This window comes from Dipodomys spectabilis, unplaced genomic scaffold (assembly GCF_019054845.1).
Source record: "Dipodomys spectabilis isolate Male_0828 unplaced genomic scaffold, ASM1905484v1 ptg000231l, whole genome shotgun sequence".
In the NCBI taxonomy this organism is placed as follows: domain Eukaryota; kingdom Metazoa; phylum Chordata; class Mammalia; order Rodentia; family Heteromyidae; genus Dipodomys; species Dipodomys spectabilis.
In genome coordinates, this window is record NW_024870908.1 from 7,355,490 (window position 1) to 7,370,580 (window position 15,091).

The 15,091-nt window shown below is 61.3% G+C and overlaps 2 protein-coding genes across 2 annotated transcripts; both read right to left on the reverse strand.

Moving 5' to 3' along the window:
* Positions 1–350: 350 nt before the first annotated feature.
* Amdhd2 (amidohydrolase domain containing 2) lies at positions 351–9,020 on the reverse strand. The gene is made up of 11 exons (XM_042698460.1): positions 8,887–9,020; positions 8,650–8,786; positions 8,439–8,578; positions 2,751–2,805; positions 2,421–2,633; positions 2,252–2,340; positions 2,036–2,180; positions 1,850–1,957; positions 1,652–1,720; positions 898–999; positions 351–579 (listed from the first exon to the last, which is right to left on the reverse strand). The coding sequence occupies exons 1-11, from the start codon at positions 8,964–8,966 to the stop codon at positions 491–493; spliced, it is 1,227 nt and encodes a 408-aa protein (XP_042554394.1). The 5' UTR covers positions 8,967–9,020; the 3' UTR covers positions 351–490.
* A 172-nt stretch (positions 9,021–9,192) lies between these two features.
* Atp6v0c (ATPase H+ transporting V0 subunit c) lies at positions 9,193–14,308 on the reverse strand. The gene is made up of 3 exons (XM_042698381.1): positions 14,089–14,308; positions 9,928–10,111; positions 9,193–9,848 (listed from the first exon to the last, which is right to left on the reverse strand). The coding sequence occupies exons 1-3, from the start codon at positions 14,162–14,164 to the stop codon at positions 9,644–9,646; spliced, it is 465 nt and encodes a 154-aa protein (XP_042554315.1). The 5' UTR covers positions 14,165–14,308; the 3' UTR covers positions 9,193–9,643.
* Positions 14,309–15,091: the final 783 nt, after the last annotated feature.

Consider the following 15,091-nt stretch of genomic DNA (forward strand, 5'->3'; position numbering starts at 1 on the left):
GCAGGGCGAGAGGCCCAGGGGTCCCCAGGCCACCACCCCCAGTCCTTGCTGCTGAGTGACCCCAGTGCCAGGGCTGGGAGGCCCACCCAGCCCAGGGGCAGCGAATACACATCGCACACCATCCCTTGTCCTCCGGCCCCTTCCCACGGTCCTCCGACAGTATGCTCTCCCTCTTCCCCGCCTGGCATCTTCCTGTGGCTCAGAAAGCAGTAGACAGCCCCCCGCCCCCCCAACCCCAGGGCCCCCTCAACCCCAGGGCCCCGGCCCGACACCTCCCCGGAGGCCCCAGGCTGCCATGAAAGCAGCCAGTAGCCCAGCACCAGATGCAAACACGACTCAGACAAGGCAAGTCCTGCTGGCTGCATGTTTATCCACGCCGCTGCCCCCCGGGGGTGGCTGCAGACCAGGGCAGGGCTGGAGACCAGCTCCCCGGCACCCACCCTGCCAGCTGCCAGCATCCAACTGGTGCCACACCAGCCAGGGCCCTCTGTCACGGCCTGGCGTCTTCCGCCTGCCACACCAGCTCTCCTGAGATGTACGTGGCCTGGACACGGAGGGCCTCATCGAGCACCACAAAGTCTGCGATGGAGCCAGAGGAGGGGAGACGGTGAGGGGGGCCTGTTCCCACAAAGTCATGCCCCGATGTGTGCCCGATGGGGAGCCAGGGCCCAGGACTACCACCGGTGCCTGGTGCATCAGCCCTCCAGAGGTCTGGAACCAAGAGCTGCAGCTCCTCCCGCTGGAATCCCAGGACAGTGCTCCCTGCCACCCACCGCCCTCACTCAGACAACAGAAAGTGTGGCTGTTGGGAAAGGGGCCCAAGAGGCGGTGGCAGCAGGCTGGCCAGGAGCCTGGGGAGGAACTGCCCCCCCCCCCCCCGCTTGCGTGGGGCCTCACCTGCATCAGCACCGAACTCCAGGCTCCCCTTGTGCTTGTCCAGGCCCAGCAGCTGGGCAGGGTGCAGGGATGCGGCCTCCAGCGCTGTCTCCACGCTGCAGCCTGCTCAGGGACGTGGGGCAGGTGACCATATGAGCTCCCGGGCTCAGGACTGGGGCGAGAGGGTGGCCCAGGGCTCCCGCAGCAGGTTAGCAAGGCCCACCCTTGCCCGCCAAGAACATGGCTCTGCTCTTCCCTGACAAACCACTTCCTATTCCCTCTGCCTCCTCCTGGCCCTGGGAAGCCTGCCCCCCGCCAATGCCAAGAAGTGATCCCTAGACCAACCTACCACCACCAGCCTGGTGGCGGCACTCTCCCCCAATCTAGAGGTGGTGACCATGCCACCCCTGTCACCTGTCTCCTGATGCCCAGGTGGTCCTCCCGCGGCCCTGTGTCCCCAGCCTGTCTGCTCTGAGACCTGATGCCGCAGCCTCCGGGACCTGCCAGGGCGCCACCCTCCTCGCCACCCCCAGAAGGCCCCTGCATGGCTGCCCTGGAGCCTTGGAAAAGCAACTTGCACCTGCTCTACTGCCCCCAGCCCTGCCCCTGGAGTGGCCACAACAGCACTGGGCCGTGGCCCTCCCGTGCACAACTTGAGGGCTGCCGCTCTTCCCGAGGCCAGGGCTTCGCTGCCATCACCCAGCTCTAGCAGCCGGCTACTGGCCCCACGGAGCCTCCCCTCTGGACTCCACGGGTGGCAGAGCTGGCCACGTACCTGTGGCCTGCAGGAAATAGCGGACACACACGTCCATGGGGGCGATGCTGCCACACAGGGTCTTGGTACCTTGAGAGCAAAGGGACCAGACTCAGTGGGGGGGCTGCAGAGTACGGGAGCAGCAGGCAAGGGGTACAAAGGTCTCCCGCACCGCAGCAGAGGCCTCGGGCTGTCCTCGCGGGCACACCGCTCGCTCACCTGCCACGTGGGCCATCAGCCCATCCACCTCCACCTCCTGCTGCCCCAGTGTGTGGCGGCCATTGCCCAGGCCCAAGGCAGGGACGGCGTCGGTGACCAGCACCAGCCCTGGAGGAGAGGTACGCTCAGGACCTGGCTGTCCTGTCCTGCCCCACCCCCCCCTCCGCAAGGACGTGCGCTGCTCACCCTGGGGGTGCGCCCGGTGGGCAATGCGCAGGGCGGCCGCGTTCGTGTGGATGCCGTCGGCAATCATCCCGTAGAAGATGCAGCGGCCAGGGGGCAGCTGATCACTGGTCAGGAGCCCCACAATGCCGGGGTCCCGGTGGTGGAACTGGCAGGGGGAGGGCAGGGTGAGCCGGGAGAGGGGGGAGAGGGGGAGCCCTGCCCCGGGGCAGCACTCACAGGCAGCATGGCGTTGAAGAGGTGAGTGATGAAGGAGGCCCCGCTGCGCACCGCCTGCTCCGCGGCCTGCAGGTCGGCCACCGAGTGCCCTGTGTGGGGGTGTTTGGGTGAGGGGCCCTGCGGCGTCCCGTGCCAGCCTCACCCGCAGGCCCCAGCACCCCCCCCTCACCTACGGACACGCAGATGCCCCGGGCGGTGAGGGCCTGGATGACCTCATGGCTGCGGCCCAGCTCTGGGGCCAGCGTCACGATTCGGACATTGTCCAGGGGCCCATAGGTGGCCAGGACATCGTGGAAAGCGTTCGCCTCAAACGAGCGGAGGTGGGCCTCGGGGTGTGCCCCTCGCTTCTCCCGGCTGATGAAGGGGCCCTCCAGGTGCACCCCTGCTGAAGGGGACAGGGCGGCTCAGCAGACACCCCCGCCTGCCCGGCGCGGGTCCTGGACCCTCAGGCCTGCCCGCCTCCCTGCCGTCCTCTGAGGGGGAGGGGCCCGCCACTCACCGAGGACGCCGGCCCCATGGGGGCCTCCGCTCTTCACGGGGATCTGAGGAAGGACCTGGGGGGAAACCAGCTGTTACCACTCTGTCCCCCACAGCCCAGCCAGCAGCAGAGCCCCCAGGTCACAGGCCCGGGACCCCGCCCGGCCCGGCCCCACAGGCCGTTCCCCTCTGGTGTTCCATGACAGCCATGGGGCCGTCAAGAGCAGGAAGGGAGGATGGGGACAGACAGACGCAGATGGGGCGGCAGCAGGCATGGGGCGCCTGCATGGCGGGGGCGGGGGGGGGAAGGAGAGTGAGACCCCGCAGTGACAATGGCTTCCCTGAGCTACAGATCACAAAGCAGGGGTGAAGGCGGGAGAGGGCAGGGCGTGAGCAGGGGTGAAGGCCAGAGAAATCAGCACAGATGGCTAAGGCTAGACCCCACCCCTTCACACCAGACACGGCATCAGGGTGGTCCCGGGGGACCCCGCGCACATGTCCCTCCAGCGGGGTTAGGGCATGGAGACATCCTGGAACCCATGGCTCTGGCAGGCCCTGGGCAAGGATGGTGGCTGGGCCAGGCCCCTTCCTGGAACCCCCCCCCTAACTAAAGTGAGAGGCGGTTAAGATACTTAACCTAGGGACAGAGAAAGGAACGGGGGCGGGACAGTCAGAATGTGGGAGCTAGACAGGCAGACACTAGGCAGATGGGGACCCAGCCCTTGCAGCCTGAGGTACCCTGAGCAGTGGACGAGGGAAGGACAATGGAGCCTTGTCAGACAGCAGCTGAAGCTCAGGAGCTCCTGCTCCCACGGCGCCCCGCCGAAGGAAGCCACAAGGCAGCCAGCGTGAGGCATGCTGGGAAGCAGGTGATGGAGAGGTAGTCACCAGGCAGGCCTGGTGACCATCCTCCCAGGGGACAGGACCCAGGGGAGCTGACCTGCAACCCCATCCTCTGGTCTGGATGTTCCCAGTGGCCAGCCAGAACCCGCCCTCACACACAGCACACAGCACACAGCCAGGCCGGACGGAAAGAAACAGCCCGATAAGAGAAACAGACACCCAGAGGCTGCTGACAGAGCCATCATGAACAGTCTTACCCCTGTGAAGCAAGAATCTGGGGTTGGGGATACGTCTCAATGGTAGACCACTTGCCCAGCATATACAAGGCTCTGGGATAGATCCCCAGCACTGATTTAAATAAAAGGAGGAACTGGGAAGGTGGCTTAGTGGTAGAGTGCTTGCCCAGCATCATGAAGCCCTGGCTTCCATTCCTCAGTACCACATACACAGAAAAAGCTGGAAGTGGTGCTGTGGCTCAAGTGGTAGAGCACTAGCCTTGAACAAAAGAAGTTCAGGGACACTGCCCAGGCCCTGAGTTCAAGCCCCTGGACTGACAAAAAAAAAAAAAAGGAAAGAAAAGCATGCCTCTACCCACAGACATTCAGGAAGCGTTAGTAAGAAGATCTCTGAGGTTGATCCAGGGCAAAAGACTCAAGATCCTATCTGAAAAATAAAACAAAGGGCTGGGAAGGTGGCTCAGTGGTAGAGCGCTTGCCTTGCATGCATGAGGCCCTGGGTTCGATTCCTCAGCACCACGTAAGCAAAAAGAAAAAAGCCGGAAGTGGCGCTGTGGCTCAAGTGGTAGAGTGCTAGCCTTGAGCTGAAGAGCTGAGGGACAGCACCCAGGCCCAGAGTTCAAGCCCCATGACCGGACCCAAAATAAATAAATAAATAAATAAATAAATAAAACAAAAAAGTGGCTCAAAAAGCTGGCTCAAGTGGTTCATACCTATCACACACAAGTACTGAGTTCAAGTCCCAGTACTATGCCCAGAAAAAGAAAAAAAAACACAAAACATTGTTTGATAAGGGAGAGAGGAAAAGAAAACAAGCTTTTTACAGTTAAAAAAAAAAAATGCAAGTGAGAAACCCAAGAACTGATCTGGAAGATAAAAAGCTTGGAAAAATGACTAGAAAGTGGGAGCCAACAAGAAAGACAGCGGGGTGGGGGGGGGGGGGCATGCCTGCCAGAGGCCCAACCATAAACCATGGGGGCCCCCCCAGAGGACAACTGTCACAGAGGAAAAAAAGCTCAAGGGACACACAGCCAGGCAGGCTAGCAGGACCCCAGCTCAGTGGTCCAGAGTCCAGCACTGGCCCAGAATAGAAAACCAAGCCAAAGGCCAAAAGCAACACACACACACAGACATCCCTATCCTTAAAGCGCCCAGCCCTGAAACTTCTAGAAAAAAGAGTCTACAGGTTTTCAGAAAGCAAGGTGATCCGTGGAGGATCAAAGTCCTGGATTTCACAAGCCTAAAGACTTGGAGATACAGCTTATCTCAGTAATAGGTAAGGGTGTGTGTGTGTGTGTGTGTGTGTGTGTGTACACTTTGTGTGTGTACAGTGTGTGTGTGTGTGTGTGTGTGTGTGTGTACACTTTGTATACCCAGGGACTGAACTTAGAGCCTTGCGCTTTCTAGCAATGTGCTCTATTACTCGAACCATGCTCTAGTCCAAGCAACTCCTCTGGGCTAGTGTAGCAAGCAGGTGAGAGAGGCATCATTCTGACCTTCCCCTGAGAGAAACAAATAGGGCCTGAAACAGAAAGACTGGCTAGGTGTGGCTCACACCAGTAATCCTAGCTACTCGAGAGGCTGAGATCTGAGAACTAGGGTCAAAGCCAGCCTAGGCAAGAAAGTCCATGAGACTCTTCACTCCAATTAACAATTCAGAGTCTTGACATGGGGGTGTAGCTCAAGTGCAGTGCCAGGCTTAAGAGAAAAAAACCAAGAGACAATGCCCAGGCCCTGAGTTCAAACCCCAGTACCAGTATAAAAAAATAAACCGGGCTAAATTTTCCTGGAACAAAACTTCAAAGTCAGAGTAAGAACACGAAGCACAGAGAACAGCTGGAGGCATGGCTCCAGTGGTAGAGCACCTGCCTAGCAAGCATGATGCTCTGGGTTCAAATGCTAGGATCAGCAAGAGGGAGGGGGAGCAAGAGAGCGAGGGCGAGGGAGCGAGAGAAAAAAGCAGGATAAACCATAGGCTGGAAGCAGAGGGAATGGCCTGGGGCACATTTAAGGCAGGAAAGCAGCTGGGATAATAAAAAAGCAGAGGGACAGTGGGGTCCGATCTTGATTCCACAAATAAGGGACTCTGAAACAGATGAATTGGTTCAAACTGTGCATGTATAGAAATATCACCATGAAACCCGTACACTGTACACATGTGTATTAATTATAAAAGTGAAATAGGCTTGAAGAAGAGAATACAGGTGGACAGGACTCCTGGGAGGATAGCAAAGGGCAGGGCTGGGGAGTGGGGAAGGAGGCGGATCAAGACCAACAGCAAGTGCTGTCATCCAACCACTCTGGGACCACAGAACAAAGTAACTTCTGACAAAGTAGCAGAGCACATCTGCCCAGTGTGAAGGGGAACTAATCGAGGGACACAGTCTCTGGATTTGTTTTGCTCTTGGTGGTACTGGAGTTTGAATCCAGGACCTTGTACTTGCTAGGCAGGCACTCTACCACTTGAGCCATGGCACCAGCCTCCAAATAGGTTTTTTTGTTTTTTTGTCAATCATGGGGCTTGAACTCTGGGCCTGGGCGCTGTCCCTCAGCTCTTCAGCTCAAGGCGAGCGCTCTACCACTTGAGCTATAGCGCCACTTCCGGTTTTCTAGTGGTTTATTGGAGATAGGAGTTTCCTGCCCCGGCTGGCTTTGAATCGAGATCCTCAGATCTCATCCTCCTGAGTAGCTAGGATTACAAGTGTGAGCCACCATTGCCCGGCTAAATTGTTTGTTAGTTTGTTTGTTTTTAAAAAAAAAGCTCTTGCTTTTTGGCCTGGGTAAGATGGAGACCTGCCTGCCAATGCCTCACTCAGCTGGGATAAGCATACTCTACCACACCTGCTCAGTGTCCTCTGGTTCTAAAATGGCTTGACAATAAGCTTTCACATCAAAGCCCTCCATGATCTCCACCATCAGTAGTCTGCTGCCTGCCTTCTGCCGCCTTTCTCCTAGTCTGTGGAGTCTGTGGAGAGTCTGTCAGGAGAGTCTGTCAGGTACCTGGACCCCAGTGGAAGAAAATTTAAGGAAGAATCAACAGGCTGCCTGCACGGTGCAGGTCAGACCCACTGCAGGAGCATGCTTAGCTGCGGTGCAGGAGGAAAGGGGGCAGGAGAGAGGACACCCAGTTTGCTGGAGTGTGCCTGCGGAGTATGGAGGAAATGTTGGAGGGGAGAGACACAGAATCTTATCTTGGAATCACACTGACGTAAGCCAGAGACTAGGAGAAGCAGCTCACTTGCAGCAAAACAAGAGGTACAGTTTTTTGACATTTGACTGTGAGGCAAGAAGTTCTCAGGAAGACATCTCTAACATCTTCTAAGTGTTTAGTATGTACCATGCATCGGACTTTGAGCCCCATGAAACTAATTATTCTCCTTTCAGGCCTGAGGAAACCGAGACTCAGAAAGGAGTAAGGTGGTCCCAAGTCTTCCTGCTGACACAAGAAGTCAGAAGAGCAGGACCAAGCCCAGAGCCCACACACCCACATCTCCCAGCCAGAGCTCCACAGGTAGCACCCAGAGCCTACACTGCTCCTGCACTGAGGAAAAAGTGGCTAGGGTACGAATGAGACACGAATGAGCAGGATCTGTTAAAATCACCTAACAGCATTAAGTTCTGCATCTTGCCAGCCACACTGCGGGCATGAGTGAGAATATCTGTGTCCTACAAAAAAAAAAAACACTGAGGGTAAGGACGCCGGGTGCATATCACCCACTGTCACAACACAAGTTCTTCTGGAGAGGATCAGGGCGAGGGTGGCCAAGAACTCCAGGGAGCAGCTCTGTCCCCAAGGTGTGTTCACCTGAGTCACAAGCCACAGACAGGTTAGGGAGGAAGAACCAGACCAGAGACAATGGTTGTCTCAAGCAAGAGTCCCTGGAGAGGCTGGGTGCTGGTGGCTCACCTCTGTAATCCCAGCTGCTCAGGAGGCTGAGATTTGAGGATTGAAGTTTGAAGCCAGACCAGGTAGGAAAGTCTGGGAGCCTCTTACCTCTTGATGAATCACCGAAGAGGGGAGAAGAGGAGTGGTGCTACGGCTCAAATGGTAGGCCAGCCTTGAGCAAAAAAGCTAAGGAGAGGCTGGGAAGGTGGCTCAGTGGTAGAGCGCTTGCCTTGCATGCATGAGGCCCTGGGTTCGATTCCTCAGCACCACATAAGCAGAAAAGAAAAGCCAGAAGTGAGGCTGTGGCTCAAGTGGTAGAGCGCTAGCCTTGAGCTGAAGAGCTGAGGGGCAGCGCTCAGGCCCAGAGTTCAGGCCCCACGACCGGACCCAAAAAAAAAAAAAAAAAAGCTAAGGGACGGTGCCCAGGCCCTGAGTTCAAGCCTCAATACAGGCCAAAAAAAGGCAGAAAGTCAGCGACCTTGCTATCCCAGGCAGCCCGGAAGCACCAGCCAGCAGTGGCGAGGTGTGACAGGAATGCGAACAGCAAGTGCGGGACAGCTACAGACACCAGGGGCCCACGGTGGATGGAGGAAGCCAAGGGGAGGCGGGCGGAGGCGAGGCCGGGGGAAAGGCCAGGCCAGGGGGAAGGCCGGGCCGGAGCGCGCAGGGGCCGCGCCGGGGGGGGCCTGAGCGAGGAGCTGGGGTCCCGGCGCCCCGCGGGCCGGGGCGGGCAGCCTGACCTCACCTTGTGGTAAATCTCTGGCGGGGACGTGATCAGCGTGGGGCAGAAGGACGTGACGCCGTGGGACAGGAGCCTCCGGGCCACCAGGGCGACCCCGGAGCCCACGTCCTCCGTGGCCTTGGAGAAGTCCACACCAAATCCACCTGTGGCCACAGAAAAGAGGGTCGGAGGGAGCCCGGCGCGCGCCCCGGCCCGCGGCCCGGCCCAGCCGCACCGTTGATCTGCACGTCGATGAAGCCGGGCGCCAGGATGCGGCCTCCGCAGTCCCGCTGCTCGTCGGCCACGCGCCGCTCGTCAAAGAACAGCTTCTCGGGGTCCACGACGCGGCCCCCGCGCACCCACAGGTCCTCCCTGCGGACAGAGCGGCCGGGGCCGGCCGGCGGGTTGCCGGGGCGTCGGGGGCGGCCCCGGGCCCGGCCCCCGCGCCCCCGCCCGCCCGCCCGGCCCGCACCTGAGCAGCTCGCCGCCGCGCAGGATGCGGCAGTTGGTGAACTGGAGCACCGGGGCCGGCGCCGACTCCCCGCCGCGCATGGTGAGGGGGACCCGGCCGCGCCGCTGCACCTCGGACGCGGCCCGAGGCGGAGCCGCCCCGCGCCACGTGACCGCCAGCTGGAGAGCCGCCGTCACATGACCCGCCCCGCGTGACCGCAGGAACACGTGACCCGCCCCGCCCGCGCGGCGCTGCCGAGCGCCCGCCCCGCCCCGCCCCGCCCGCCGCCTGCGCGCGCAGCACACAGCAGACCGCACGCACACCGCGTCACATCCGAGAACTTTATTGGACACAGCGTGGCGCGGGCCGGCGGCCGGGACGGGACGCGGCCCCGCCGGCTCCGCCCAAGCAGTCCGGGGCGCGGGAACCACGGGACACGGTACTAAGGGGGCTGCGGAGCGGGCGCCGCGCCGGCGGGCGGGCGGGGACGGGGCGGGCGGGTCTTCATAAATAACATCCAGTGAAGAATGACAACCCTAACACTTTATACACAGCACTCTAGGTGGCGCGGAGGGACCTGGGTGGGAGGAGTGGGCCCAGATGTCCACAGCACGGGGCGGCGGGGGCCAGGCGGGGCGACGGACGATGGGCACTAGGACACTGCGCATTTACAAGACCAACTACGGAGGGGCGGCGGCCCGTGCATGTCAGGCTGTTCGTTCTGGAATGAGGAGGGGTGGTCTTTACATCGGACTCGGTGGCCAGTGGCTCCGCGCGGCTACTTTGTGGAGAGGATGAGGGCCACGATGAGACCGTAGAGGCCCAGCACCTCCGCGAAGATGAGGATCAGGATCATGCCCACGAACAGCCGGGGCTGCTGGGCAGTGCCCCTCACGCCCGCGTCCCCCACGATGCCGATGGCGAAGCCGGCCGCCAGGCCGCTCAGACCCACGCTCAGGCCCGCACCCAGCTGGAGGAAACTCCTGTGGAGAAAAGACACACGAGGCCCTCAGCCCGGCCCCTGCCAAAGAACAGCCAGCTGGCGGCCGGGCCCACACTCACCTGTACAGGGTGATGCCATCATTCAGGGAGTTGGCAATGAGGACCGCCACCACCAGGCCGTAGATGGCGATGATGCCAGCCATGACCACGGGGATGATGGACTTCATGATCAGCTCCGGCCGCATGACAGACATGGCGGCGATGCCGGTGCCGCTCTTGGCTGTGCCATAGGCAGCACCCAGGGCTGTGGAAGGGAGGCGAGCCCAGATCAGCGTGCAGCCCCAGGAGGGCTCCCCCAGTTCCCACTCAGAAGGAGCCGAATACCCTGCAGAGCAGGAGGGTCATAGGCAGACCCAGCCCAGCCCAGCTCTCCTTTCCAAAAGCGCCTCATCCGCACAGGGCTCTTGCCCTGCTCCCTAGGACACACTCCCAGGCTGCTGCCAGGACTTTAGGCAGCTCCAAGAAGACAGCTGGGGTTCCAGACACTTTTGTGAGATTCTGAGCACCTTCTGTTGTACCCCAAGTCCTCAGCACTCTCAGCCTCTCAGTGGTCTAGATGTGGGCTCAGAGTGCCCTGGCTACAAGAGCCACCGGGACATAGCCCCTCCTCACCTCAGGGTCAGCTGACCTTGTAAGTCCTGTCCTACAGGCCAGCACTTCTAAAGTCATCCAAGTTCCCACTACGCCCTGAACTGGGTGCTCAGAGGGGCATGCTCCTAGCCACCTCTACACAGCAGACCCCAGGGCCTGCACAGGTCCAACATCCTCTTCAAGTATAACCAGGGAGGGAGAAGGGCAAGCTGGAGGGGACAGTGCCCAGCCAGGAGGCTTCAAGAAACCTTCCAGAGGCAGCCCCTGCCTGCACTGGGCCCTCAAGGTTCCAGCCTGACAGGGAGGCAGGACTCCAGGGAATGATGCTTTCCTTCCAGAAATCCATTTCCCTGTCTCAGTTCTTAAAATGCAGCTGTTCTCACTCGCTACTTGCCCTCCAGGGCACCCATGCCATCATCATCCGGGATTTTTACACAGAAAACAGGCAGCGGCAGAAGGGACAAGGACAATCCTAGCCATGCCTCCTCTTCATTTTTATTCATCTCTGGGCTAGCAAAGATGCCCACTTGGGCAGGCACTGAGCAGTGGATCTTGCCTTTTCAGGGCTCATAGCCCAGCGACAGAAGCACTTACAGAACAGGGTGAGGGCACAGTATGAGGGTCTGGGAAGGACCACAGACCAAGTGGCTGGGGTGGAAGAGCCGGGCGACTAGATCAGTGATCCTTCGGCCTATGTGGGGTGACAAGCAAGATGGAGGGTCCTCACTGAGGCATGGGCGGAGGGCGGTGCCAAGCTACCCCAACACAGCCGCAGTGAGACTTGCAGCACTTCCAGCTCGTGCTTGGCTCCGTCTTCAAGAGAGCATTATAGCCTAATGACCTGGTTATGACTCCAAGTCACATATTATGGTTAGCAGTACATTTTCTCAGCTCCCAGTCCTGTCAGGCTGCATGGCAGATGTGTAGGGGCAGTGCTGGCACTCACCCCAGGCCATGTTTCAGGCAGGCCTGGTGGGACTGAACATAGGGAACTCAGCACACCGATAGTGGGGCCAAGAGAGGCAGGAAGTGAGCAGGGGGCCTTCCTCAGAGGCAGGCAAGGAGGTCATGTGGCTGGGGGATGGGTAGGGAAGAAAGCAACAAAGAGAAATAGGGACGAGCCCCCACCCCTACCCCAAGCAAAAGGGGATAAAACCAGCTCAGGCCTGAGCAGCAGCAGGTAGTAAAAAGGCCAAGCATGCAGAACTGCAGGAGGCAGTGCTGCCAACAACGCCAAATGCACTGGAGCAGAGAGAGCAGGGTCAGAAGGCAGTTCCAGGAACTCACCAAGAGAGGAAGTCACAGAAAATACGGAAAAGGAGCAACTGCCAGCTTTCATGGAAGACATGATGAAGAAAGAATCAACAGGATATTTGTCACACACACAAGAAAAAAAAAAAGGAAGCTGGAAGGCCAGATGGAGAGTGGAGGGCTTGCAAGATGTGTGTCAACTTCATTTAGATGAAAAGATTGGTGGAGCCGGGCGCTGCGGCTCACGCCTGGAACCCCAGCTACTCAGGAGGCTGAGATGTGAGAATCACTGAAGCCAGCCCAGGCAGGAAAGTCTGTGAGACCCTCATCTCCAGTTAACCACCAGAAAACCAGAAGTGAAGCTGTGGCTCAAAGTGGAATAGGGCTAGCCCTGAGCAGAAAAGAACAGGGACAGTGCCCAAGTCCAGAGTTCAAGCCCCCCCCCCAAAAAAAAAATCAGTCAAGTGCAAGGCATGCAGGTGAGTTTGGAATTGGCCCAGCGGCAACACCAGAGGCTGCCAGAGGGACTTTTTCAAGTAGAAGACTGACGTGCTTGCAGAAAGTCGTGCTTCACTGAAAGAAACGAAGTCAGTGACTCAACTGGCCATGAAAAAGGCTGCGGACAGGGTGAGTATGTATGGAGGAGCAGGGGGGGCGGGGCGCAGGAAGGACACAGAGACCAAAGAAAATGTGCAGATTTCAATCCACAGGAGCCAGTGCCAGGCAGGTAAGACCTAAGCCAATAGTACTGCTCAGCAGTGTGCAGTGACCCGCCAGCCAGGCCTAATGGGAAGCACACTCAGGTACCTGACAAGGGGACAGGGAGCTGGATGCAGTAAAAGGACTTAGTGGGCAAACTCAAGGTGGCAGGAATCATTATGATAGAACATGGGCAGGGATCTTGTTTGTCCACCAAATGTTTCCCTAATATGGGGCACATAGTAAAAATTCAGCCAAGATATGCTAATGAGTGACAGGCACAAACAATAACCACAGGTGGCCCCAGCAGTGGAACCTCTGGGGAAGGGAATGCATGGCAGTCTGCTCCAAGAAGCCCAAAGGTGTGGGAAGTGCAGGCCAGTCTTGGGAGGAATGGAGAAGTCTAAACCACATCTCCCACCACAAATGACCCCTTACTTAAAGAGAGTGGGAAGGGCAGAGCTCACTCAGCAGCGCATGACTGGCAAGACAGGCCCAAGCAGGGGAGGCCTCCAAGAGACCAGAACCCCAAAGCCCCCACCCTACAGGTGTTTACAGTCAGCAGGCACTGTTTGGAGTTCAAACCCTCCACATACCTGCAAGAGGAGCCTCCCCAGTCCACCAGGTAGGGTGGGGCAGGGCGGGGCCCTTTAAACCGTGGACTAGACCTACAGAGGAGGCCCGGACCAGGCCAGACCAGTCCCGGGGAGCTGGGACTTACCTGCTTCCATCCCTCGGTCTTGGGTCTGACCCACGCTCTTTCCTCCCAGGAAGGCCTTTTTTTTTTTTCCACTGAATTTAACACCCCAGGACTGTCCAAGGCCCAACTTCAGAAGCAGGTGCCATCAAGAACTCTTGTTTCTCTTCATCCAGCGCAGCCCCTCCCTGGTCAGCCCCCCTCAAGGTCATTCATTCATTCACCCATTCATTCACTCATTCCTAAGGCTGGAATTGAAGCCTTTCCTCAAGAACAAAGACCCAATCCTATAAATGCTGGCACCCCACGTTACTCTTGCACCCCCTCGAAGCACAGACCCTCAAGCAAGCGTCTCCCTCCCAGACCCCCCCCCCCCCCGGCCCCCGCCAGCTTTCCCAACCAATCAGTTCGCCAGGACACAACTATTGGGAAATCGCGGCCAGCTCCGACCGGAAGCACCTGTCTTATTTGGGGTGCGGACCCCTCGACTCCGGCCGGCCAGGCGGCCCCGGAGGCGCAGGCTGCGACCTCTGGCGGGGACGCGGGCTCGGGGGCTCGGGCGGCGGGCACCCCCGGGCCGCCGCCGCCGCCCGCGGACCCGGCCTTCCGAGGTGATGTCACTCACACCTGGCCGCAGCACGCGGGGTGCGGAGCAGGCGCAGGCCGGCGCGCCGCCCGCCGCTCCCGCGCCCCCAGCCCAGCCCCCCCCCCCCCCCGCCTCACCGGGCTAAGATGGCAGCGGCGGCGCCGCCCCACCCCCGCCCCGGCGCGGCGGCGGGCGGGACGAGGCCGCGGCCCGGGACCCCCGGGGCCGCCCCCCGCCGCCCCCCGCCCCGGCCCGCCCCCGCCCGCGGCCGCGCGGCCCGCACCGACGGCGAGGCCCGCGCCCGCGTGACGTCACGCCGGGCCCCGCCGAGCCGCGGCCCCGGGCCCCGCGCCGCCCGGGCGGCCCCGGCCCCGGGCCCTCCGGCCGCGGCGCTCACCGCTGAAGATCATGGCGCACGAGGCGCCCATGACGCCGAAGAACGAAGCGTACTCGGGGTTCTTGGCCTCGGACATGCCTGCGGGAGGGGCGGGGGCGAGCTGGGCGGCGGCGGCGGCGGCGGGCCGGGAGCGGCGGCGAGGCGGGCGCGGAGGCGAGCGGCGCGGAAGGCGAAGGCGACCCGGCTCCTCCGCCGCTGCGCTCTAAATACCAACACCGCAGAGCAAAATGGCGGCCGGGGCCGCGTCACATGACCCTGGCCCCGCCCCCGCGGGCCGTACCACCTCGCGCCGGCGGGGGCGCGCAGCCCGGACGCCCGCCGCGCCCGCCGGCGTGCCCGGCCCGTGCCACCCGCGCGCCGCCCGGCCCCAGGCGCGGCGCCCCGACTCTGGCTCCGGGGGGGGGGGGGCCCGGCTCAGCCCCGCCGCCCTCCCGCCCCGCCGCGTTGGGCGCGTCCCGTCCCCGGAGGGGCGGGGCTGGACGCGCTCATTAGCATACGGGGCGGGGCCGGGTGCCCCGCCCTCTCTGCGGCTGCGCGGCGCCCGGGGCGTTCGATTCCGGGCGCCGCGGGCGCTGGGGTTCCGGGCCGCGAGCCCGAGGCCCTCCCGCTCCCCCCGCCGCGCCTGGCCCTCCCTGCCCCACGAGGCAGCGCGCGCCGGCCGGGCCCCGGCCCCGGGGCGCCTCCGGACCGGCGCTCTGCCCGACGGGGCCGTGTCGGGAGCGGAGCTGGCCCCGGACTCCCGCCGTCAGGGCGGCGGTGGCTGGGCGGTGGGCCGGGAGGCTGCCTGGGGGGAGAGGCCCGGTCTGGAGGCCTCGCCGGCCTCCGGGCGCCGCGAGGTCCCGGAACGGCCGCGCCGGTCCCGCGCTCCCGCCGGCCTCGCCCGCGGCTCCCGCCCGCCATCCCGTCGCCCGTCATTCCCAAAGCCTCTCATGGGGGTGGGGGCCTGGGGCTGAGCTCTGGCCTGGGCGCTGTCCACAGCGGCACTGCCGGCTTTTTGGTATTT

Bases quoted from the DNA above. Each gene is read 5' to 3' on its own strand.
- Amdhd2 (XM_042698460.1), bottom strand. From the start codon at position 8,966: ATGCGCGGCGGGGAGTCGGCGCCGGCCCCGGTGCTCCAGTTCACCAAC. The intron at 8,787-8,886 runs GTGCGGGCCGGG...CTCTGTCCGCAG, and splicing joins CGCGGCGGCGAGCTGCTCAG to GGAGGACCTGTGGGTGCGCG. The intron at 1,000-1,651 runs GTACGTGGCCAG...GTCCCTGAGCAG, and splicing joins CTATTTCCTGCAGGCCACAG to GCTGCAGCGTGGAGACAGCG.
- Atp6v0c (XM_042698381.1), bottom strand. From the start codon at position 14,164: ATGTCCGAGGCCAAGAACCCCGAGTACGCTTCGTTCTTCGGCGTCATG. The intron at 10,112-14,088 runs GTGAGCGCCGCG...TCCCTTCCACAG, and splicing joins GTGCGCCATGATCTTCAGCG to CCCTGGGTGCTGCCTATGGC. The intron at 9,849-9,927 runs GTGAGTGTGGGC...TTTTCTCCACAG, and splicing joins GATGGCATCACCCTGTACAG to GAGTTTCCTCCAGCTGGGTG.